The following is a 25,507-nucleotide window of genomic DNA, read 5'->3' as shown; positions in this document are numbered from 1 at the left end:
GGATTTAAAGGCAACCGTGACGACGCGGCTTTCTAAAATGCGCATAGGTGAAAATACTAGTATTTGGAATAGGATAGATGTATCCAAGTATTTACGCACGCTCAGTTGAGCAGAGGCGTTCGCCTGAAGGCGAATCCTATAACACCTCCACCATTAAAGAGAGGTACGCCTGCCTTCCTATGCAGTCCCCGATCCCATCCAGACCACTTAGGAGAAACTTAAGGCGAAGTGAACAACAAGTGACTTATGCATGATTAAAGAAATTGTGTGAAGACGTCAGTTTGGCGTTAATTAATACAACAGCGCGCCCAGACAAGTCCAGTAGGGTTGCCCGCATTTCCTATCTTTCTTACAGTCGACTCTGATAATCTAAGTGAGTAGGCCTTCTTAGGTTGTTTCCAAAATTAGCACAATTTCTGGCGTTTTGGGTTGCTTCCTACAAAACAACTGCATTGCCTTCCACAATGTGGTTAGATCCTATAGGGCAAAGCTACTTTTAGGAAGTTTGTTACTTTCGATGCAGTAGCCTGCTCCACAGTCATTAGAAACCCCATCATCTTTATTAGGCCTATGTGTTTAAAATAATATTTCCTTTCATCTCTTCAAACAGTATGACACAAGAATCCATTGCCAAATCGTACAAACAAAACAAAACTTATGAGACATGGTGTAAGGACAGCTAAATGCGCCGAAAAGAACACGTGGTGTGAGGTAACCTGTGGTGTGCGCGTGACGTTAGAAATCCGGCGACCAATGAGGAGAGTGGCACAGCGCGGCAACATAGCAACGTTGCTGGTGACGCGCAGCCGTGTGCGGGGGAGTGCAAATTGATTCAATAAAAACTGTGAGCAGTGGCTAATATACCACTTACTCAAAAGTAGCCACTTGACACGCTGCATGTCACTTGGTCTCGCTCCATTTCTCGCAGCAGGGTAGTGCCAGCCAGCCCGTCTTCATCCTCTCGCCTTTCATCGGGGACAGATCTGCCGGCTTGACTGGGGTTGACTACTGGGGGTTCCCTGACTATTTTCTTTTATCATTTCGCTGTACATTTACCAAGATGAAGTTTTACCCTCTTCTTGCCGTAGCGGTCTTCGTTGTGGCAGGTCCGCTTGGGATCAGCGAAGCATATTCGCCTTTTGGCGGGTACAACCGCGCAATGCTGGGCAATGTATGGGTGCGAGCGGACAGCGCAAGTCCTTCTGCCGAAACCAATGAACAGAGAATGGTAAGTCGATCTTGCTGTTAACATGAGTTTTGAAAGAAAAAATAATCATAACAACCTTCCCTGATGCTTAAGAGTATGATCAACGTTAAACAGTGTCGGACTGGTGCTAGGTTCCTGATCGTCGATAGAATGTCATAACCAAAGAGTAAATCTTTTAGAATCCTTCTTGGAGGTTATACACGAACTGCAATTTCAACTGAAATTAGATAAAACATTATTTTCTCACACTGTATGAAAAAACCCTTTTACCTTGCAACTGCCTTTGTTTTATTTTATCCTCATTCAGCCGTTGTCTTAAATTCACATCTTCAAATATGATTGAGAAGATTGACGTGACTGATGAAAAGGCGGACAAATATGAAAGTAGGGAAGGGTTTTATTTCGTTGATGCTTAAAAATCTGTAATGGATTTCAACCATTTCAGTTGGGAATACAAGTCTCTGGCACATCTACCAACGAAATGCGTTATTTTGGGCGTGCATTTATGCGCATAAATTTCTTGCAAATGTTCAGTGTAAATGTCAGCTGTTCAGGTCTCCATTGTAAAGTTGGAAAAGGCGACAATCGTCCTTAAACTTGTACTGAAATATTGACGCATGTGTTTGAGGGGGGAATATGCCCCCGCCATTAAATGAATCCATTCATTAATAAAGCTGTTTCAGGCGACAGTAGACGGTATTAGCTTACCGGACACTTCGGCTCCAACATTTGTTACCGTTAATACTAACGATAAATCAGGTCAATTTGGTGCACACAGTCTAATACCTGTATTTGGGAGCAATGTGAAGAGGGCAAACCATATACAACCAAAAACCTACCATTAGGAAAGATTGTCCAGTAATCGTGGAAGATTTATTGGTGCGTTTGAGATTTACATTAACATCCAGAGTGCTGGGGACAACTCGTGTCTGCCCTGGATTAAGTGGCTTGAAGGGTTTAGTAGCCCCGACCCAGTAGGCATGTCTTGTATTTAACGAGTATAATGTCGTGAGGGCTGAGCTTTGTCGTTAAATTTGGTCAGAAATGGTTTGGTTTGCTTAGCCGAGGCGTCTGCGTCTTCCAGGTTGTATTCAGGCATTTTAAGAGGCATGCTTCCGTCTTGGAGTATATCACCAATGCTCATTTTCCCAGGGACATCAAGAGGTATAATTTTCCTTTTCATAGTACTGTTGTCACCTTGTAATGGTTTTCGCTCGATCATGCCACGAACAGTTGACGGAAATTGCAGAAATCTTATTGAAACGTTGAGGAATTTTTTAGGGAGGTCATGTATCAAAACAAAACTCAGTGACGATCTCCAGGAAAGGCAAGAAAGGAAATGCAATAGAAACTGTAAAACAAAGCTGGTCCAAAATACTGGGCATCAAGTTTTAACTGGAAGTGTTTAGTTTTGGTTAGGTTGAGGGGGTTATTCGATATAATTTGAAAGACGATTGAGCGAAATCGCCCAAAGTGCAAACAATTACCTTCTATATCAATACTGAGCTAAATACCTGCAAAATTTGGCAATAATTTTACACATCTATGTTTTGATGTTTTGTTGACCGAATCAATTAAGATTAAAATGTCATCACCGACCACCGATCGATCTAGTTTATTTTTGGTGCCTTCTCGGCCTATCAGACACTTTGATAATTCAAACAATATGCATGTTACATGTTAGCAAGTCTTTCAACCGAAAGCAAATTACACCATTATTTTAGATACCGCTCCCTGGACAACTCTTGGTTTACGTTGAGACACGACGATCCCACGGCAGTTATCAAAGGTTGATCTGTTACGCAAACGTACATTGAATTTAGGAAACAGTTGGGTGGAGTATCTTGAAGGATGTCTAATTTGTTCCAATCTATTCATTTTCTTCAGCAAGCAGGGTAATCATTCATTCAACCATTCAAGTTGAATCTTTGTGTTTTTATCATCTGCTTGAATGCAACTACAAAACTGTCGCATGGACTCGCGCGTGCGTCGACACTGCCAAGATAAATTAATCCTGTTTGTATTCCGAATTAGCTCGGAGTACAAAACGGAATATGTCTTGTTAATTCTAATTCTTCTCTAGCTCAATGCAAAAGGAGCAGAAAATTACTCACTGAAATTAGATGTATTATTTTGCCTCGACTCAAGCGTACGAACATCATCACAATGGGACGGCATCTTTGACATGGTAAGTTTGTAGCCAACCCTCATCAGTGGCTTTGGCAAAAACGAAATTGTACCATGTGATAGGCATTTGCTCACCATTCATGTCCGTGCTTATAAATATAGTTTGTGTTTAGCACCTGCAAAGTATCGAAATCACTTCCTTTTGTCGAGTGCATGTCATGTTGTGTCGAATTGAATAAGGATAACAGTCAAATTCCAATGTCGAAGAATCCCAATTTATTTGTGAGCTGAGCAACATAACCTCCAAAATTAGAGGCGCGGTTTCTGCATTAAGGCCAGTTGAAGTCAACGTGTTTCTTTAATCTATCCAGTAACAAGAATTGAATTTTGCATCTCGTTTCGCTGTATACTTGCAACATTCACCGTTTAACCAATTGCTCTTTATAAAAATAGTGTGCGATGTGAATCTGGTTGGAACCAGATGCGTGTCAAGCCTTTTGAATGAAACATTTTATTCCGTAAGGATGGGATTAGTTCAAGGTGAACTGCCCATTTAAATTTTATTGTAAAAATTCCACAAACATTCATATGTTCTTCACAGTACCCTTCTCTGATATGTTCAGTGTTTCCCACTTTAAGTTCTCTGATAGTTTCTGTCTCAGGGCACAGCTATTGGCTAGTATTTCCGAGGCAGTCAGCTTTCATTCAACACGAGGGAAATCGACTTATCTCAACGGTAGTGATGTACAAGTTCGGGGGTTAGATCGACAACTGATCTTTTCTGGTTATGGGGAGAATTGAATCTCACAGTAAGGGTTGGGGGTTGAGTACGGCGGGCGAAGCAACATGATCCTCGACCATGAAGTGACTGCCGCATCTCAATAGTCGCCGTACTACTCAGATGATGTTACGTTGTATGTTAACAGGCCAGGCTATCGTATTCCGCGGCCAAGCCAAGCCCTGAATGGCCTTGCTCAATAATTCACTCCCCTAGCCCCGCTCCGATTCAAAAGCAAACACTGCGCCGTCGGGAAATCTTCGCGACGGCTCACAAACATCTCCTCTGTCTCCTTCCTCTGTATGACCTCCCGAAGAATAGGGATTTTGTAAAGATGACGATTGCTCTTTGTTCGTCACTTCGGTGGTCCTTGTTACAGTGCGGTCCAATTTTATTTCATTTACACTATTGATTCTTATAATATCAATTAACAATGGGACAAGTGCATGATTGCAACATCTTTTGTGGAGCAGGGCCAGAGGCAAGGAATTTAGGTTCTGGTGTTAGTATTTTATGGCTGCATAAAAATTACACAGAAGTTGATATTCCCATGGAGTGAATTTTGCAGTATGAGACAACGGCAAGACTCACGATATTTTGACTGCACCAACCTGAGCTGCATTTTTGCTTAAATTCTCTTAAATAGGAACACGAGTTTCAGCCATAACGCTTCTTGTTAAAAAGCATCACCGAACAGATGAAGGTTCGAGACACCGGTTTTTCAAAGCCCCCCTCTTTCAACATTTTGTCTTAAATGAGTCTTGGCAGCATTGGCACTTCGTGCCATTTTTAAAGTCTGTCAATATGTCATGAAGATCTCGAGACTGGCACATGATGTCTTGGCTCAGTAACAACAGACAACGTTACATTTAGTCCGCAAGTTTGCTGGGTAAAATTTGTATCAGTTTAATCGTTTACACCGTGTCCTTTCCTCGATAAAGGAGCAAACAGATGTACTGCAAAATTTGACAGGACCAAAATAAGTAATAGGCAAATCGTCAGAGAATCGAATAGTTAAGGAATCAATTTCGCTCTTCGCAATCTTCCTCCCGAAAACTTCAGTAACTATTCGAGTCCCAGAGGGTGAATGTAATGTCTCTCACACCCTGAAGCCAGAACAATTTAACAGCCAAATTAACAGAACCCTAACCCGGAATATAATTTTCAGCAGACGGAGGGGGTTTTGTGCACTGATCCCGCGAGAGTTACGGTCACGGTCTTCAAAAGATCAGCCGTGAGTATGGGTGAATTTCCCGGCTAAAATAGCGGCGAATTCCGTCGAAGTCATTAGCGACTCGTTCGCCCACCAGGCAAGCACGCACAACTTGTTCTAATCAAGGATGTCTTAATACAAACTCACTTCCTTCGTCGGATGTTTCAGCACTGAGTTATCTAACCTTCCTTTGTCGTCAAGGGACGCTTCACGTGTGGTACTGATTTAAAATTTAATTGGATACACAACTAAAATTGAACAGATTTTCGGTAATGAGCAATTTTCTGAAACCAAAGTAGAGGATAGATCTAATTCTGGCACAGCCGCAGGTGCGTGATTATTTTTATCATGTAGCCTTCTGGACTTCCTGTTCCAACTCCTACAAACCTCGGCCAATCGCTTATAGGTACGATGCATCTGAGATATCAAATGCCAAACCAACTTGGAGTGTATTTGGGTATATAAATGTCACCCTTTTTAATGTGTATCTGCATGCATCTAAAGACGGTTTTGGCATTCATAACTGCTTTAAATAAGTCAGGGACTTAAAATGCCCAAAACCCCAAGAAACGGTTTCACTGAGCTCTACCAAAGGCTTTTATTATTTTGTAGTTGTGAACTGACAATAGATTTTCGTCGATCACAGTAAATGTAAATGGGTTGAAAGCCAATACATGAGAAGCCACTGTTTAACACCATCTCAACGTGGGGAGTGAATACTCCCTTAAAGTGATTTGATGTCTTTAAAGTTGGGATAGTCAGCTTCCTATTCGCGAACGAGAAGAAAACTTCTCTTCTCAGCTTCAACTAAAATGTAACAAATAAATGAAATGATTCTGGTTCCCACGCAAGTCCATCGGTCACACACACAAGCTGACAGAAACCAATGATACCCTCAACCTCGTTCATAAATGAATCAGCACGCAGATGTATAATGCCTTGATTTATGTTTGACATGAGGCAAACCGTTCATCATCGATAATCCCGGTTCATTCCTATGATCAACATGAGTGTTTAATGATGGATTATTTCACGGATGTAGTATAAGGTTGATCGACAGAACTCGTTTTTATTAACTTATTTCAGTTCCCCAACCAGAGTATGAAAAGGCAAACCACTCCAATTAAGATAGCAAATATCACTCCGCGGGAGCTTAGCTAGTGTCAACGCCGGATTTCAGCTGGCAGTTTGGCGGGAAAGATTTCTGGTGTGATAATGCCAGTGACGACACCCCTACGCGCGCGCCAACGAGGCAAGGCAGTACGTATCATCGTGTCGGTTTGATTGAATCTCATGCGAGAACTTATCAGGCGGCGATTCAAGAGAACCGAACTCATGCATTCTTAAGGTGTCCTGAGGAGAAATAGAAACCAAGATAAGATGCTTGAAATGAAGACACAGGAATGAGCACACTTTGATCTTTTACTGTTGACGCCGGCCTTCTTACTGAACTGGGCTATATAAATCGCGCTTTACTGAAAGACAAGATTGAGACAGATATGGGACTTCGACGGACGAACAAAATTCCCTGTTTGAAATTAGAATTCTAAATGTTGACACTATTCACATCGTGATTGGGTAAATTTGAGCTCCCTGATTTTTGTCACGAAGTCACGAAGTAGGGCACTTGCGTTCAGAATTCAACTCTATTTTTATACCTTAACACTCCACGATAAATTCAACTGTAAAGCAAGTGGATAGCAAAGTACAAATAAAACTTATTTAAGCGGTTGAAATTCAAAACTGTGTCGAGGGCTTTATAAAAGGAAAAACACACTATTCATTCATCTGCGCGTTATCGACATTGTTATAACAAGGTTGACTTACTGCGGAAAATCAAGTTCCATACACCCAACAGCGGAAAGAAATAGATTCTTCATGACATTTAGATATTGAAAGTGAGCACTAGGACTGAATAAACTTCTCCATGGCCGCAAAGATGTGTGAAATAACATACAAGTCACAGGTAGATGAAATACAGTGGACGCTCAGTGTTATGTGGACATAATTATGCAAAGGTTCCCTTTGCAATGTACCCTAAGCCTCCAGGAGTCACCATTCTGTCGGACTGTGGAGAAACATAATTCCTTCGGCGGGATTTGAACCCACGACTGTGTACATTTTGAGCCATAGTCGACTTGAACCGAACCAGAAATAAACACCCATTATATAGGCATATAGAGCTGTTGTTTTTTTACCAGCTTTATGATGAAACATCGCTGCTGTCGTCAACCAGACGGCAGGGTGCCCGTGAATTTATGGCTTTTTACAACATTCTGCTTTTATATCAAGCAGCTATACAACTGGTCATTAATTAGTGGGGTATGAATCTAATACCATCAATAACCCCAACGGCTCCGAGGAATGCAGGTTAGAATGCATTCCAATATAAAACCCTAAAAAATAATCCAATGCAATTGTGGAGGGCAGAAGATTACAAAATTTAAATGTTTTGAAAGCTTTGAGCAGCTGCGAGGCCGAATGATCAGGAGTTGGTCAGTACATTCAAGACTCCCAATTTGCCACTTATGTGGTACTGAATTTTTTTACGAGGAGCAATAAGTTACTTCACAGGCTAGAGCGCCTCCAATATTGAATTGAAAGCTGTTTGATCTTAGCCGGCCAGGTGCAAAACAAGTAACAAATTAAACAATTTTTGGTATTTGGTAACATTATTGATTATCCCCAGGTTGGGAAACTCGGGCTTACGATGGGACAGGGTACGAGTAATTAAAAGTGTCATTCTAAAGTTAAAAGGTAGATGTATCATTGTCATATACTGTAAAGGTTATACAACGATCTGCCAATTACTGTGATTAGTACCGGTGAAATACTTTCATCGGCCAAATTAAATTTTGCCAACTTTGGATCACATTGCTCTTTGAAGACCTGCTCCCTAATTTGCCTCTAATATGAGTACGCACGGATTGCATTGATGCCACACACTGACTGGTTCATAAAATAGATCGATGAAAGCGAAGCATAACCGAACGAAACGGACGCACATATCAATATTATGTCACGGTCTCGACTATCGTCATGCATAGTATTTCCTCGGGGGAAGTCTACCAAATGATCCATCACATACAATCATATCACATTCGTGTCAAGATTAAGAGCTATTAGGAATAGAGTGGGGATGAGTTCGAGCACTTTAAAGCTCAAAAACAACGATAACAGAGGTTGTTTCAGGCGCAGACCTTGATTCTTGCTGCTTAGATATTGTCAGTTATCGTTTGAGGGCGGCGAGGGGACACGAGTGCGTTTTTCTGTATCGTGTTAGTGGTGAACCAGAACCCAATTATCCAACAACTAAGATATTTTGCAAAGGAACTAAACTCTGTCCTTTTGGCAATCGCTCTGTACTCCCTTCCAGGACGCCTCCGCCCTTTTTAACCATACTGGATGTTCCTCTCGGAGTAAAACGTTACCACTTCAGAACTTGTCTGATGCTTTACAATGTTCTCCACAAAATGCAAACTCACGAAAGTTTTGAAGAGTCCGATCGTAATCACGACAGTAACTTTGTCAAACCTACGTGACAAGGAGTTATCAAGACTCATATAATTCATGTTATTTACAGAGAGATACTAAACTGCGTGTGGCGCATTATCAGATAATTCATGCGTTTCTGACGTCTCAAACGGTGTGCTTCCGTGTGCGTATCCGCTGTCCGGTTTAACAAGTCTGTAACAGGTACAGTACATCGCTTTATGTACCCAGTGCGCACGTTACTGAATTACAGCAAAAGCCACGTTGAACCTGAAACCGTTATTTCAAATATTTGCCTCTTAAAATTCCCTCCTCACAGATCTAACGATCAAATCAACCAAAAAATCAACCTTCGCACTTTTCCTTGTGTTTTTTACCCTAAAGTTTAGGGCTAGTAACCAAGACAACTGCGCGTTCGTTACATGTTTACTCCTCTCAGTTTGAATCTGGGAAGGTGAATCTTCGGTAAGCATGTTCACTTTGTCACATGAGGGCATACCACTCCAAGATTATGTGCACAAACCTCCCACAGCGCAGGCACTGTACTTTACTTGCGGTCGCGTTTAATTCCACACCGCACCTGATATTAAAACGGACAAATAATCGGCCACCGAATACGAAACATCAGCCGGCATGAAGCAAAGTGCGGGATACCGATTCCGCCAGTATCGACTAGGAATGCCAAGGCAGGTCGATGTAATTTGCACAATTTGGGACCCTTACACAAGTATCCGGTTGCCATAATTTAAAGCTGAATGATCTTTTCGGCGCTTGGAGCATGGGCGAAAAGGCGTGTAGAGGTCATTGTAGATTTATCACTTAGTAGCACCCGTCACCACACTGACGCATACTGAAGTCTTATCACCATAATCGTAAAACACGTTGAATTTGTTGGTCGAATGTAAACATCCCATACCATTTGTTTGGGTTGCGAAATCAAACACTACCGATCGGTACGAACACGGAATCAAATCAGTTGTTTTTGACATAAGTTTTAAGAGTTATCTAGAGGTTAATGGCGTTAAGGAGGTTCTGAATGGGGTTTTGGTCTCACGTGAATTTGAGGTGGATCCAAAGTCTTATTCTGGTTTATTTGTGAAATAGAGAGGTGCTAATATATCTGCGTGGATGAAATGACCCGAGCATTTCTAGTAAAAATAAAATGACATCCAAATCTTTATGCTGGAATGAAGACACATAATCTTTTGCTGTTCAAAAGATGTAAAGTCCACACACACGTAGCCGAATAGTTCAAAACGATTCAGGAAATGCGGATTGCTAGAGACAGTAGAGGTTTATCGAGAAGTGTGCGCATATCAAAGCGACTTGAACAACTGGAGCGTACGTTAAAATGAAAAATCTTGGAATAATTTTCCAGGCGGCATATTCTTAGCCCTGAAGCCTCTCGAAGAGCGCAGACAGGTCAGATAGATGTGTGAGGTCACGAGATATGAACTCAAAGAAACCAAACAGGAAACAGCTTACCTCAGAAAAACATTCTGGAACATTTACGATAAAATAAACATCCACACAGACTCACAATTATGAGCGACAACTCCTAGGCCCCTACATGTCTTTACAAACTTGACAGCGCAGGTGCAAATCTGTACGAATTTTTTAAGAAATACATTATATCATTAGAAAATGTACATTTTATAAACACAGTGAAAATACTTGGACGAAAACCTACCAATGCAAAAGGAAATACACTCGATGTAACCGTATGTATTACGTACACAAACACGCAGGAACCGCTTAACTGTTTGTATTCACCTGCTTTCAGTTGTTATTTTGTAAATACCTTTTGGAAATATCAAGAGAATCCTTGAGCTCCGTTTCGTTTCTAAAGTAAAAGTTTACACCTTTTTAAATTAAAATTGAAACTCTCTCTACAGCGACTTATGCGATACACCAAATATTCATAGAAAGCTTTGGGAGGACTTTTGTTGCAGAATACAAATTCTGTCTTCAACTCACCGTCAAGCTACACATGTAAATATACTAGAAGTTACAGTGAGTTCCTTTGAATAGAGTGATTGGCTTGCAGTCGGTTCACGGACGGTGAGACTAAATCCAGACGCCAGAAGGTAAAACGAAGACATCGACGTGTTAGAGAGTTTGCTTTCACATGCAATGCATTTATTAGTCTTTGGATGATGAGATAAAGTGAATTGTAATGGTGTTCGCCCGACTGAGGTAAATGGTCACCTGCATCCAGTGGGCTGGAGTTGTACGTTAGTGGTTGAAAAAATACGCCTTGTCGCAAAACGCGCGGTGCTGGCAATGAAGAGCAAAGTTTATCCGAATCGTTTGACCATCTTGAAGCATGTTTAATAAAGATAGACATTTTAACTTCCTCTATTACTCTATTCCTTGTCGTAAGCATCATTGGGTCCTTATTGGTTCTCTTACGTTTACATCAATTTGTGGCTTTTTTTTTGTTGATCATAAATCACTCGGACCAAATTCTCTGAAGTTGAGGAATACACGGTTGTCGATTAACAAAATAAGAAAAGCGAGAAAATTATTACGAATTTACCAACAAGAAAATCCACAGTTGAAAAACAAGTGAGGCGTGTTTTATGTCAACTACAGCTGTACGAATGGCAGGTCTAGTCGATTTTGTTGGAGCTACATCTCTCCAAACGGGGAAGAATGACAAGATTTGATTGTAATGAACACGTAATACATCTAAGATGTCATGACTCACCTTTAGTAATCCCATTAAGGTATTCTAGTATTGATTAACCTTCCCTCTTTTTGGATCTGTGGAATCAGTGCAATTTCTCTCTTTCCTAGGAAAGACTTTAAGGATGAGAAGATTTTAGTCAAGGGAAAATTAGTCCTGACAACCACCTGCAAGCGAAGGGGACGGTTTCAGAAATCCCACAATGCAGGACAATGGAAAGCGGATATGGTTGGAAGGCGTACTCAACCGTGGTCTGGCTGAAATCAATAAAAGAATGTTCAAAGATATGTCTTTAGTGGGTAAATATTTCACGTAGAATACGGAATGAGTGACGTACGGGCACACTTGGGGGCTTTCCTAAAATACTGCTTAGGAGAAGTTCGCATCCCTCAGATAAAAAAGATAGAAAGAATACGCATACACATCCAAAGGAGTTAAATGACATATTTCAAGTGTCATTCACAAATAGACCGAAAAACACCACAACCGAGTGCCAAGCTCTTAAAATGACTGACGACATTCATGGAGGAAAATAATCTCCCACGACGTTGAAAGCTTGAATAAATCAAGATTTGGAAAGGATAATTTGAGAACTGCCGCCTTTCAGAGATTTAATGCTGAATCGATTTTACAATTTGCACGTATCTCTGAGTGCTGCTGAGAATGTGAGTAGAGGTCGATGGAAATCATTTCTACGACAACTAATTGCTTATGTGACATTAATTGGGCTGTTTACGGCCTTGCTCCAGTTGCATAATTGCCCAAATAGTTCGCCAAAAATCGCAGAGACTCCCTAGCATGTAGATAATATTGCAGCTCGGGTACGCGTTCAGCATGACATCACGTGCAGTGTGGTATACCCGTTTTCGAATTGTCTTCCGCCTACTGTCTCAACAAGCAGCCATTACGATACATGGTAAAAGTTTGCTCTCACCTTAAAAAGACAAGGATGTAACAGTAAACCAGGAGAACCAGGCTGGTTGATGGACACCGGTCGTGCGGCTCGCTAGCCTCGGCAACACAAGTGGTCTTTTACACTGTGTTTGCTCTTTACTCCAGCTCAGCGTACGCGACGCATTTCGGCTATTAGCACGTCGAGAGCACGCACTACAAAAGGCTTTTAAGAAATTGATAAGGGATAGAGTGAGCACAGGAGGAAGAAAAGAAGACGAAGAAAGATGCAAGAGGTCCCGAGACACCGTTCAAGCGGCCGCGCTGTTTCGATAAATTACAGCGTCGGGGAAGTATATATTTAGGAGAAGCGGATGCCATTGCTCAATCAAGAAGGTGTGGTCAGTTTGCTCACAAGTGTCGTGACATGAAAGACAATTTCGGTTGTTAAAGGTCTGAGGTAAAAAGACCGATATACGTGTGTCTTAGCCTTCTAAAATTGCCCAAGAAAGCCATGCTTAAGAATGATATAATCCCATACATCTGGATTTCTTTTTTTCTGATTGGCATTCAAGCATTTTAGTGCTTGCCATCACATTCACAGGCACGTTTTGTCACTAGCTCGTCGCTAGATAGGCATCTCTGTCTGGTCGCGTTAAGTTTAGGTTTAAGGCGTGGTTTATATTTAGATTAGGATATTGACTCAATTGGCATTTGAGGACATGAACTGAGCTTTTGCTTGGACTAAACGGTGAGAAAGTCGCTAAAGAGGACATTGGTTAGGTGAAACACGACCATGAGGTCATTCTATTCACTTATTAACATCTACGAGAGACTCCCCATGAGTCTCGGGACTGTATCACCGACAGTTGAAGCCGTAATCATCGGAAGGATTAGCATCGATGCTGTAGGCACAGGAACTAAGTATTGTGAAAAACACCCGTGTGAAATTCAAGACAAAGATACCAACTTCGTGAGGTTGGATTTATGATTTTCAACAGTTTGATTTCTGTCTCCAAGCTGGAATGATGTGTGATATTAGGGCATTCCCCCTACAGGCGACATAAGCGGTGATTGCGGATTACTTGTGTCCGCAGGAAGCGATTTTAATAGAACGATTATGCAAAGCATGATTTACAAGTTGATAAGACTCTCGATCACCCTACATCCATATTTCCTGAAGTTAGAAATGAAAGCCAAATTTCGCTTTCTGGCAAGGCGTTCTTTGTTTGGACTTCGTCTTTGTCGTTTAACGCTGTGGAGTAGTACGGGTGAAGGCTCGAAATGAAGCCTCTGTATGAATATACCTAAATTAAATCAAAGTTTCTGTAAGGTGCCATAGGAGGCTGGTACAACAGCCGCTGATACTGCTTACACTTCTTCCTTTCTGAAATCCTCTCTTAGGGCGAAAGAAGAATTAAACTGACATTTTGGGAACGTTCTTTATGAGATGTACCAAGCTTGAACAAGAGCAAGAACAAAGATCTCTGAAAGTGCAGGCTTAGTCCGTTTTCTGAATGAGCAGAAAAGGAAAAGTTCCCCTGCTAAGGCTTGGAGCAGACATTCCCTGCCGAAAGACTATGTAGACGGCCATTAAGGGTTCTCGCAGTTTTACCAGACCTTTCTTGTCAGTGTGTACAATGATTTTGTACCAATAATTCAAATCCTACGGAGTATCTACCGATTTGACGGAATAGACTAGACCTACAGAGCTTGAGAAAGGAAGCACAGAGTCATTGGAAGTAGCCTTCGTCGCCTTCTCCACTTTTGTCACCGACAGTGAAAGAGAGAATATCAAATCGCAAACGTACATGTTTGGCTTTACCAATTTCACGTAGGTGAATGCATGCAGCTAGTGATTCGCAAGACTGAGAAAGACTATCACAACTTCGCCGCTGGCCAACAGTTCTTCCTCAAAGAAAGGAGATATACGACACTCTGTTTGAAAGTGACAAGAAAACATACAGGACAAGAAATCCTTAATCCTGTCTCGGTTGTTTCTGTCATGGTGCGTAAAGTAAACCCAAGGATTACGTTTCGGCAAAGAATGTGTCAAAAATTATATACAGTTCGAACCTCGCTTAGCCGTCTTGTGTTTTCTGTGTCATCCGAATACAAATGGATTCTTTGACCTTTCTTCCTTTTTTTTCTTCGCGTCGTGATCGATTGGCACAGTAGCAATCCACGTTAATTTACAGCTCGGTTTCACAAGCACACCTTGTTGTTTTTTCACGCTTAATTTACGGCTCGGCCGGTTTCACAAGCACACCTGGTTGTTTTTGTGCATTCTGAAACCTCCTCAATTTGTGCAAAAGTCCTTGTCTTATTTTCTGATTTTAATTAACTATTTGTTTTCACGCACGTAGAACAAAATCAAGAACTTTACCTTTTTAATTCACTTTTATACGAAAACACATTTAAGGAGAGTACTACTGCTTTTGAGTATTCACTTTTGGGGCTAGATTGCAAACAACTGAGCAGTATCATTAAAATGGTGCACCTGCTTTATTGACATATAATACAAGTTTCCCATCAAGTGCAGGCTACAAGTTATTACAGGAATGACTCCATGTTTTCACGTAATTACCCCACTGAAGCAATACAACACGAACAGCGTCTTTAATTACGATTCATTCGGTCATAAAATCGTTGTAATTTCACATCACGCCGTGCCCGTCTCGCCTTCTCTTTTTACAGTGTATATACATACAGCTTGCATCCCTTCCAAAGTCCAAATCGAAGTACCGACTAAAGATTAAAGACAACACAAGACTATAAAAACTAAATGATCATTCTAAGTTTCCGGAATTGTGATATTGAACTATAGAGGAGTGTTGTTCAGCCTACCCCCAATGTTATTAATCTGTATCACGCTAGCTTTCATATAGTGTCATGCTGATCATTCACACTGTATACTTGAGAGATAAGGAGTCACTTACAATACGGGGCGCCCCCAGGCACAACGGCTAAGGTTTCCCTGAAACATCAATCTGATATTTTCTGGAATAACACTGCCCTCATTTTCTGTAAAATGGAAAAAGTTACCATGAATGTATCAAGGCGTTTGGCCTGGAATGATAAGATACCAGTGGTCTTGTCGGACTAGGATGTTCATGGCAAAGGAGTGTTGACTCTGGCGGGCACTGAAAAAAAAAAACCTGATTGAAATGAGATTCAGACCTGGTACACGTACCACCCCCAACCATGCACGCGTGGGCGAAGTCAGTTCATAACGGTGAGATGTGCTCTTCACGTCCTATCAATTTCTGCCAGCTTGAACGTATTTTAAACGGCTTCGTCGTATACTTCTTATGGTGAACTATACACTCTGTCAATCTCAAAGTTTGAGCTGCAACGTCTTTGCCTCCTATTATCGCTATGATAGGGTTACTTCTCCCTTTCGTGAACTTTTTGTTCTGTTTAAATTTTTTGGGTAGCTGAATTCATGCTGATTTAATACAAATAATCATGCTGTGTCTTCGGAGACGATTTGTCAGTGCAGACAGCCTACCCTGCGATTAGTTTCACAGTGTAGAAAAACTATGAGAACATTCTGACAACAGGCAAAAGTGGTACCGATACGAATCTAAATGGATTGACCAACGTAGAAAAGGCACCGTTAGCACTCTCCCAAACTCCAATATTTAACAAGCAGAAAACCCCTTAAATTGTAAGATTGAAAGGTCTGTAGACTTACTGTACACATAAAATGTAATAGTAATTATTTTCAATTTTAATATTAAGAGTTGGAATGATTCTTTTCCACTCGAGGCACTAGCCTTCACAGCAGCTGTTAATTAGTTAACGAGGATCTGCTTTTCATGCAAGTATTCGAGAAAGGTGATAACATATAAACAAAGTAGTGACGTCAGTATGACGCTTGTTGAACTACGATAAGCTGACTGGCGGTTAAAAAAAGTAAAAACCTCACTAAAAGTTTAACTTCCACAAGGAAACAGTATAAGTTCCAATCCTTTGGATACGGATATCTGTTGTAGTTCCCTTAGGTATCATCTTCAATTTCATGTTGTCGTGATATTTGGAATGCATTTCCGTACTTTTTAGATCCAAGTGTCTCTCAGATCAAATGTTGTTTTAGGGCTCACTATTTTGTTCCAACAAAATAAGTTAGAGTCACTGTCCGAATCAAAATTAAATTATTTTTTCATGACAAATTAGTAAGAAAGGAACAAATAAGTGGTAAAATAAAGAAACTATTAACTGTCATTTTTTTGAGATGAGGAAGTCTAAGTAATTAGGATATTAAATGACTGAATTACAACGTTACAATTAAGATTTCCACCCACTTTCCTAAACACGTGCCCGATATTACATCGCTTGGGTCCATTCACCTACCCAGTGGCAGTAATGCAGGAAAGAAGAGTGAGTACTTAGCAACTGATAAGACCACTGCTGGCTTTGTGCCTTGGTTTCAGTGATACGTTATCAAAGAACTCTCTTCTCTTCACAATCTTTTCTTCTAACATGTAATCTAAAGAGTGCTGAACTCTGCGAAGGATATGCTTACACGGGCCAGGCAATGCGGGCATATCGCAGGTAATGATGTCAGGCTATTGGGAAAACAGTTGACCGGGTAATATAAGATTACGTACGTTTTTACGTTGGGGATATGTGGCAACACTTATAATTTGCATATTTGAATAATGACAGCATTACGATATATAAAAGATTCCCATTTAAAAAACACTGATGATATTAAATTCAGTCATTTTATATCTGGTTAATTTAACGCTCCAATAAATATGTCCAGCTATGCCATTCGCTAGAGATTGTCAATAATGTTTTTTGCCTTTAATATTTCGTTAAAGTGATATCTGGTTGCATCAATCATTAGCAAACCTGGTGCGATTTAGCGCAAACTAAAGGAAACTGAATAAAAAGCGAAACATCCTCGGGACAAATGTGTGCAATAATTGGAAAGTAAATTAAAACGATTTTAATGAAAACTGTTTGCACACGAAAGCAAAGATGTTTAAGGTAATTTGCAATACTGTAGAATGGGTTGGGTGTTCTGCAAGGGAAAGAATCAGAAACATCTTTCACGCTGTGGCCCAACATGTTGATGTCGATTTTACTTGTGTTGGTGTTTTTCCGAAGTACTGACGGTTGACATTTCATAGTCAACATGAGGCCACAGATGTTATTCTCAGTCGTTGTTTGCCAAATATCTGAATTTGTAGTCAATTAACGGTTGATAACGAAGGCAGACCGGAGATAAACCGGAGGAGGATTGCCATTAACCTCGCCTTATATGAGCCATGCAAGTGGAAGCATGTGACTTACGTTACTCGCGACGACCGATGGTTTTGGTACCAAATGCGAGCTGATAATGCTCAGAAGGTTAGCAATTCGTGGCTTTATAATCTCCTAAAAGGAAAATTATACGTGGTCGATTTTCCCTTTTTGTATGAATTAGAGTTGACTCCTGCCATTCAAGAAGCTTCAAGATCGAAGCCCTGGTTAGTCGAGCTCTAACATCAAGCGGATGTCTGTGTCTAACAAACGACAGGAAGCTTTTCCTATGATATTTAAATGAACGCAGCATTCGCTTCGATTTTCTGCGAGTCTTTTATTTTAGTAGTAAGTCGTTGTTGTTGTTGTACCAGGTACAAGTCTTTTGAAGACTTGAGATTTATATTGATAGTTTCTTATTCGTGGTTGACAAATCGTATCATCAGATTTCAAATGCAAATGTTAATGGTCGTACTTTACGTAAAAACCATTGAGGGCGCCTTACCCGTCCCGCCGCCCTGCCTCACCAATCAAAAAAAGTAGATCACACACCGTTTAAACAAATACCTGCAAATGCACCATAACCCTGGCAACATCTGTCACTTGCAACCACTCTTCTACCACTGTGAAGATAGCTGGTTAACTTACCAAGTGCGACAGTTAACCTGAGGCGCTCATCTCCAAGTGTTGACATTGAGCAGTATGGGGTGCAATTCATGCGCGTACTTTTCACGACTCTGGTATTTTCATTGCTCTTAACGCCTATTAACCTGCGGGCAATATAACAAATTGGTAATGCTGTTGTGCATAGCAGAGGGGTACCATGTGCCCCCGTCAGTACTTTGTGGGGTTAATATTAAGCGCTTAAAGAGATTTAATATTTCCATATTCCGAAGGTCGTTGCCAGTTAAAGTTCACACATCCTTACAAAATTAAGATACTTAACCAGAATCATCTTTCTTACCTGAATTTACAAAACCTACTGCTGTAGATTAAAGCAAAGAATGAATCAATACAGAGTATTTGTATCATCCAAACCCCTAGTTGAAGAATTTAAAAGTATCACGCGAAAGCAAAACACAATGCAACGAAACAAAAACCCATTGTAGTAAAGAAAACCCATTTCACTGCCAAATAAAGATTGCGAAAAGCATGCACTTGAAATTCAAGCCAGCTGGAACAGACATCTCACCAAAACGACAAAGAGAATGTCAGCATACTCTTGCGTTCTAGTCGTATCATGCTTCCCATCTAATGAACTACGCTTAGTTCATGTCACACGCTGCACAAGTGTTTATCACAAACGGCACTTATGGAAAGGCTCGGATTTCTAGCGGTCTTCCCAGCTTTTATCCAGTAATCTAGGAGATGGTATGACTTTCCAACAAGTTATCTATCAATATTGGGACAATATTCGGCATGCCCAACCTTTATCTTCAGCGCTTTATAATTCACCTCTGCCGATTCCATGTCAAAGCTTCTGACGGCTGTTGCATGCTACAGAAGAGTAAAGATCTAAGATAATTTTGATTTAGAATTATTTTATGCCTTACTTTATTCAGCAATCTTGCTCCCATAATTTTAAAGTCGTCATTTATTTAAAAAAAACCAAATTTGATTTATTCTTGAAATCCAAAAACGGTTGCGGACCTATTAAGACACATTCACCCATAATATAATATTCAAGTCAACATGGGTGCTGGACATCACCAGATAGCAGGAGCGACTTAAAAATGGGAAACGGTCGTCGGGGGATAAAGGCATGATAAGATTTTATAGGTATTCCTCTTGCGCGGGAAGAAAAAGAGGAAGAAAAATCAGCTTCAACAGGTAGGATTAAGCGTGTTCTATCGATTTCAGCGAACAGACACTGAGTAATAACACCATTAACGACTGCTGATCCCTGGCGTTACAAATTTGATCAAGATAGGATCAGGCTTGTGCTTGGTTGAAGGGCCTGCGGCAGGATAGACTGAATGTAGAGAATGAGGTAGGCCCATCGTGATGGATGTACGATGTCTTAAGGTGGAACTCACCGACTTTCGTTCGCCGATATCATCGCTACTGTCGTCTTTCTTGCTGTCGTAGACTTGACTGAAAAATCGTGGCAAGGATTGGAACTCTTCAATCCCGTTTTGGCGCACTCCAATCTGAAAGTAAAAGAAGTTTTATAAAAAATGGCAGAAATTTCCCTTGATGAATTGTATTTGTAACATTTTCTAAATTTCCAGAAATCAAAATCGCACCCCTGTACGTTTTCAATGGTCCGCTCACACTTCTTACCGCCATGGTCATTTGTGCGCATGCGTGCATAATTATGAATTTATTAGTGAATAGGTCTATACACACTGTCAGCATCATCTTTGGAAAATGTATCAGTTGCTGTTGTTTTCAAAACTCACTTTTTTAGAATTCAAATAAAACTATGTAATAGCTTTTCCAAATGGTAAATTGGACTGATGATTATACACCCTCAAGAACAATGCAAATTTCAAAACTTTTTTACGCTAGAAAACGGAATGCAAAGGGACTCCGTCATCTACTGTATCGTTATAGATGTCTTTTTAACCTACAACAATCTAATACAAGGACCTTTTATGTCCGATAATTTGTTTTTCCCCTTTAGCGCTCAATGGCTGAAAATTATAAAATTAATTAATCAGTGTCAACTCATTGCTATATTATAGAGGCACATTTTGCAAAACACAATAACCTAAAGTAACTTTCTTGGATGCTAACAGAATCTTCTGCGTACGTGTAAAAATGCAGCATGTAACATTTTTCTTTAAATGGAGCGTAATTCAGACTGTCTAGTCTCTTTGAGAAGTGATGCCATTAAAGGGCGTAATCTTCACACAACCAGCCGGGGGCGTGATTACTCCATTTCCTTCCTAGTATGGACGCTATTCAACATCACTGATAAAAAAACAGACTGAGTTCCATCAGCAAAGGAGCCATGAACAAGTCAAGCGGCAAGAAAGTGTGAGGAGGACCATTGAGATGGGAGAGGTTCCGGTTATAGGCCGGTGTGTCTTAGAATCCGACCCTTCATGCCTCTGAGGATGAGGAATCATTGCATAACAGGTTTTGAAAGAGAGTTTGAGATATCTCATTGACAACCTTAAAGCATGCGTAGCTTACGTTTGGTAACTGATGTACAGAGCCACTATTTAGGTGGTGTGATGAGGATTACTAATAACATGACATATTAATAACGCATATTATAACCCCTTGACCTTGGGCCTAGAGTAAACTTAAGGTCAACAAAAATTTTGCTGATTTTAAAATTGCCTCCCCGGATGGAGGGTATCTGGTGGTGTTTGTACACAGGCCTCACATCTTAGAGAAAATGACTCGTCCAGAGGCAAGTCCAGACATCACGATAAGTTAAACTGCATTGCTGTGTGAACATATCGAAACTATATTCAACTTGAAGTTAATTTTACACGAAGAAAAGCATACCTAGCAAAAAAAAATGATTAGCACACTAATAATTTCCTTACCATCTCTGTGGAAAGTATTACACTTACGACTACAGAAACCATTACTCATTTAGCAATTAGAATCCAAAAAATTAAAACTAGGTACCATAGCTACAGCATTCCAAATGTAAACAGTTTCTGTAGAGGAATGAAATTTGATGACGTCATACTTATAATGGACGCGCGAACTAAGTACTGACGTCAATGCTGATTACACGAAGAATGGTACCTAATCAAACGTCAATGGAACAGTGTTTCAAAAGAACGGATCGACTCATTCTTACAATAGGAAAACACTTCATTGCATAAAGCAATTTCTAAATTTTTTTCACAGTAAAGAAATTACGAATGGTCATTCCCCGGTTAATATAGGTGTTGGGAAAGATTTGGGACTGAGTTTTATTGTTATTTTTCAGAGAGAATGACCAGCATGAAAACTTTAATATAATTCATTTGATTTATTTCGTTACATTTTTATCAGTCATGTTAATTGTCGTTGAGGATTATATTATCACACAGACTTATATGTCATATTCATTAATGTTTGTTGAAGACCATCACCATTTTTCATTCTCAATGGTTCTGTTCCCGGACAAAGCTGGCGTTGATGAACGTCTGTTTATTTCTTTTAATATAAAGGACGATGCAGCAATTGATTAAATCACATCCACTGAAATGAAAAAAAAAACTTCTATGGGGTCAAGTCTGTCAAGAAAAACAGACAATCCCATCCAACAAGGAAGTTAAGTCCGCCTATAGTTGAACTTTGACACTTTAGAATCGCAGCTGGAGTCTTTGCCCAAATGCGTGTGAAGCCGATCGATCGAATGCAGTGAGTTAATTTTAATCGAATGCAGGCGGAATTTCGAAAAGTATGAGACGAGACAAAGAGAAGCCAGTTCACACGGAGTCATCGCCTCATATTCTATTCCACTAATTTAGAAAGGAAAATACCGTCATGTCGGTTCTGTCTACTTTTCCACCAACTAATAGTCTGAGAAATACTTGTACATATCAAAAAACCCCAAAACAGAGTTATGACTGCAACATGAAACAAGACATTACGCAGTGTTAAGGAATGGGCCAATTTGCCTTTTCTCATTGTCCAATGACGACCTTTTATGGATTCCAATTAGCACAGTAAAACAGCCTCCCTGCTGTAGTGGACATTCCTTGGCTCTTGTTCCTCGCTCAGTACAGCCTTAACGCAGACGATGCTACAAAAGATGGGTTACTAAAACAAGATTGTCCAGACGAAATGTGGGTTTTTGCTCACTTTGCACACTTGTCCGCTGCATCTCGAGGTTGAGCGGTAATTGCTGGCTCTTTTGTTTATTTTCAGACAGGAGCTAAACGACCAGCCGACTCACCAATACGCCACTCGGCGTTGGCTTTCGGTAAGCGGGCCGACGATTCCGACAGCGAAGTCGTCGAGAGAAGAGCTTTCCACTCTGGCTTACCCTTCGGCAAGAGAACAGCCATGGACAGACGGGGAATACACACAGCCCTACCTTTCGGCAAGAGAACAGCCATGGATAGACGGGGAATACACTCGGCCCTACCCTTCGGGAAACGTGAGGAGGAAGAGGCAGAGCGAGATGCACTGATGGAGAGGAGGGGATTCAACTCGGCCCTGATGTTCGACAAACGGATACACAGTGCACTGCCGTTCGGTAAGCGCGGGTATCACAGCGCCCTGCCTTTCGGGAAGCGTTCGGGTAGCGAGGAAGAAGGTGCAACAATGGATCGAAGGGGATACCACAGCGGGCTGCCTTTCGGGAAGCGTTCGGGTATCGAGGAAGAAGGTACAACAATGGATCGAAGGGGATACCACAGCGGGCTACCCTTTGGCAAGCGTGAAGATGGTACTGACGCAGCAGTCAGCGACATATTAAGTCAACTACGGAGTGATGATTAAGAGAAAATAAACAGACACTTTAATAAGGACGTTAGAGCTAATGATTGCTGTGCTAAGAAGACTCTTGCTATGGGGTTTAGATTAATATTTTCAAATCCCTTCTCAACCCGAATAGGCTGATATGCCGTTCGAAAGGAGAGGGATCATATTTACAAGACTGTGGACTATTAAACTCTAATTTTACTAATTACCATTGACAGTACTGGATCATTTCTTGTCTACATAGTTTTACTCGGGCATTTATTCCCACCATACCTAGCTTAACTACGGTTGATTGTGAATGACACAGTGCCTGTTACAAACACAATGTGTAACACAGTGGTATGCGTGCAGTTTTCTTTGCACATTCTCGGTTTTTTGCACTGTATACAGAAAATGTAAACAATCACAAACCTGCAACATTTGTGCCAACAACTTCACATTGCCCTTTACCGGTATTTCCAGAGTGACTGCCACTCAGATTTCTGCCACAAATAATGTAGTACAGCAAAATGAATATGTACTTTCATTTTTCTAAGTGTCTAACATAATTCACCTGAAATAACGCCTACATGAAGTTGTGGTTTTGAATCTCACTTCAAACTTCCGGTCTGATAAGCAACTACTGGTGAAATAAGTTTGGATAGTCGTATGAATCAGGCCTTTTAATAAATGTTAATTCAGGTAGGATTCGTTTGAAGTATCAAAATCAATGTGGCACACATTTTGACAGTTTTTAATATCTACGATAGGCAGCCCGCTGAACTTGTCAAAGATTCAACAACTTTCACAGTGCGCCACCAATATTAAACATTTTATCCACGATACCACTTTGGTCATACGGCCTACATTACACATTGTAGGATCAAATTTATCCCTCCCGCAACAAAATCGATGGTTAAACGAAAAAGGTGTAAAGTATGGGAAAATAGCACAATATCCGCCACAGATGGTCAACTGATGACATTTGTAAATAAAAGTAAAAGATTTTAATTTTGTCACCACATTATAGCTTCTGCACGCATTACTTTACTGTATTAATCGGATACAATATCGAAATAAATACTGATAGAAATTCTTTTATGAATTTGACTGGCTCGTTGAAAGTGACTTTGTGCTTGATAGGCACAAATAAGTTGACCAATTAAATACATTCCAGTGAAGTCGAAATAGTTAGTCCAAACTGTAGAACTAAGCTGTGTCTTATTCACTTATAGATTGTTGTGGAAATGTACAAAATTAATTATCCTTTCATTGACGACAGTCTCTGTCCTTTTAGTTTGCTAAATAAACACAATTGGTGATAAGAACATAATGCATTCATTTCATTGAAGCAGGTGAAGTAAAGCCAATAGTGTGAAATTTAAACCGAAACGGATATTAAAATTTGGTTAATAAAAATCGATTCTGACGAACGGTCTATAAAGCATTGAGTTTAGTGTATCTCTCAGTATTCATAGCAGTCTTATTTCGTTCACACGACAAGATGAGCTGTGGGAACAGGGACTAACCGAGATAAGTACTGAACGGAGTCAGAGATTATCTCAAATTTTCAGTTGATACTGTAGTTAATGCAATGGAAAGTCATGTCGATGTCTAGGTCAGTTGCTTCTCTTGAAATCATAATTAATTCTACGAGTCCGGAAACATAAACATGTTTCGATGATACAGATAATACAGATCGATAATACAAATCAGTGAACATTGTTACTTTTTATTCCATCGGTGAGAAGTGTGATTTTGTTCCAGCAACTCATCTTTGAATATTGGTATATCCAAATTCATTTTACACCTAAACAGAATGTTGTCATCGGAACAGCCCAAGATTCAAGCTGAGTAATTTCCTAGACATGGACACCTGTTTTTGACAACTTAAAGAGCTTAGAGCCAAGCAAAGCAGCGTCATTACACAAAGCAAAGAAATGCAAACAGAGACTGAAGCAATATATAGCAAAGGCTGATAAGCTTGTCTGGGTGACTCTTGTCAAGAGCCATCCATGCACATACCATCGATGAGCTCAACATCTATCTAGTCTTAAAAGGCTTAAGATGCGTTGATTTAGTTTGGGGGCGGTGAAACACGCAGATGGAATTGGACAAAAGTATTTCCGAAGAACCGCCAGCAATTAGACTGTGGGATGGCAGGCCGGAAACTCGATCCGAGGTATAGCCGTCAATGCAATCTTGAGTCAGACACCTGACCATGAGCCAACGAGTGAAAAACTAGGATCGAATTAAGGAGAGCGAGACGTTCGGAAGGGATGAGGAGGAATGTGTTTACGTCTTGGTAGGGCATCGAGGGCCAGTTGAGCTCAGCAGGGTGGCATCTGCGCCTGTTAGGTACGTTTGTCTTGCTGGATTAGCACTTGTGGTTGTTCTGACGTAAACGAAATGTGATTTTTTTTGTCCCATAATGAAACGCATGGATCCTCAGGCCTGTACGACAGTGCAACAACTGCAATTGCTGGATGGAGGAAG

At 40.6% G+C, this 25,507-nt stretch overlaps 1 protein-coding gene and 1 long non-coding RNA gene across 2 annotated transcripts in view; one reads left to right on the top strand and one right to left on the bottom strand.

The window, feature by feature from the left end:
• The window catches only part of LOC110981680 (uncharacterized), a 39,494-nt gene that overhangs the window by 3,640 nt on the left and 10,347 nt on the right, over positions 1-25,507 (bottom strand). Inside the window, exon 3 of the long non-coding RNA XR_015427711.1 lies at positions 19,687-19,800. This is a non-coding gene — a long non-coding RNA (uncharacterized LOC110981680). The remainder of the gene's footprint in view (positions 1-19,686; positions 19,801-25,507) is intronic.
• LOC110981679 (uncharacterized) lies at positions 848-24,455 on the top strand. Its single transcript, XM_022239464.2, has 2 exons — positions 848-1,228; positions 22,475-24,455. The coding sequence occupies exons 1-2, from the start codon at positions 1,061-1,063 to the stop codon at positions 23,048-23,050; spliced, it is 744 nt and encodes a 247-aa protein (XP_022095156.1). The 5' UTR covers positions 848-1,060; the 3' UTR covers positions 23,051-24,455.

The sequence above is a fragment of the Acanthaster planci genome, linkage group LG14 (genome assembly GCF_054643075.1).
Source record: "Acanthaster planci isolate LZ-2023a linkage group LG14, COTS_SCS, whole genome shotgun sequence".
Classification (NCBI taxonomy): domain Eukaryota; kingdom Metazoa; phylum Echinodermata; class Asteroidea; order Valvatida; family Acanthasteridae; genus Acanthaster; species Acanthaster planci.
Note: the sequence above shows the minus strand (reverse complement) of the source record. Positions and strands in the feature narration are given on the sequence as shown.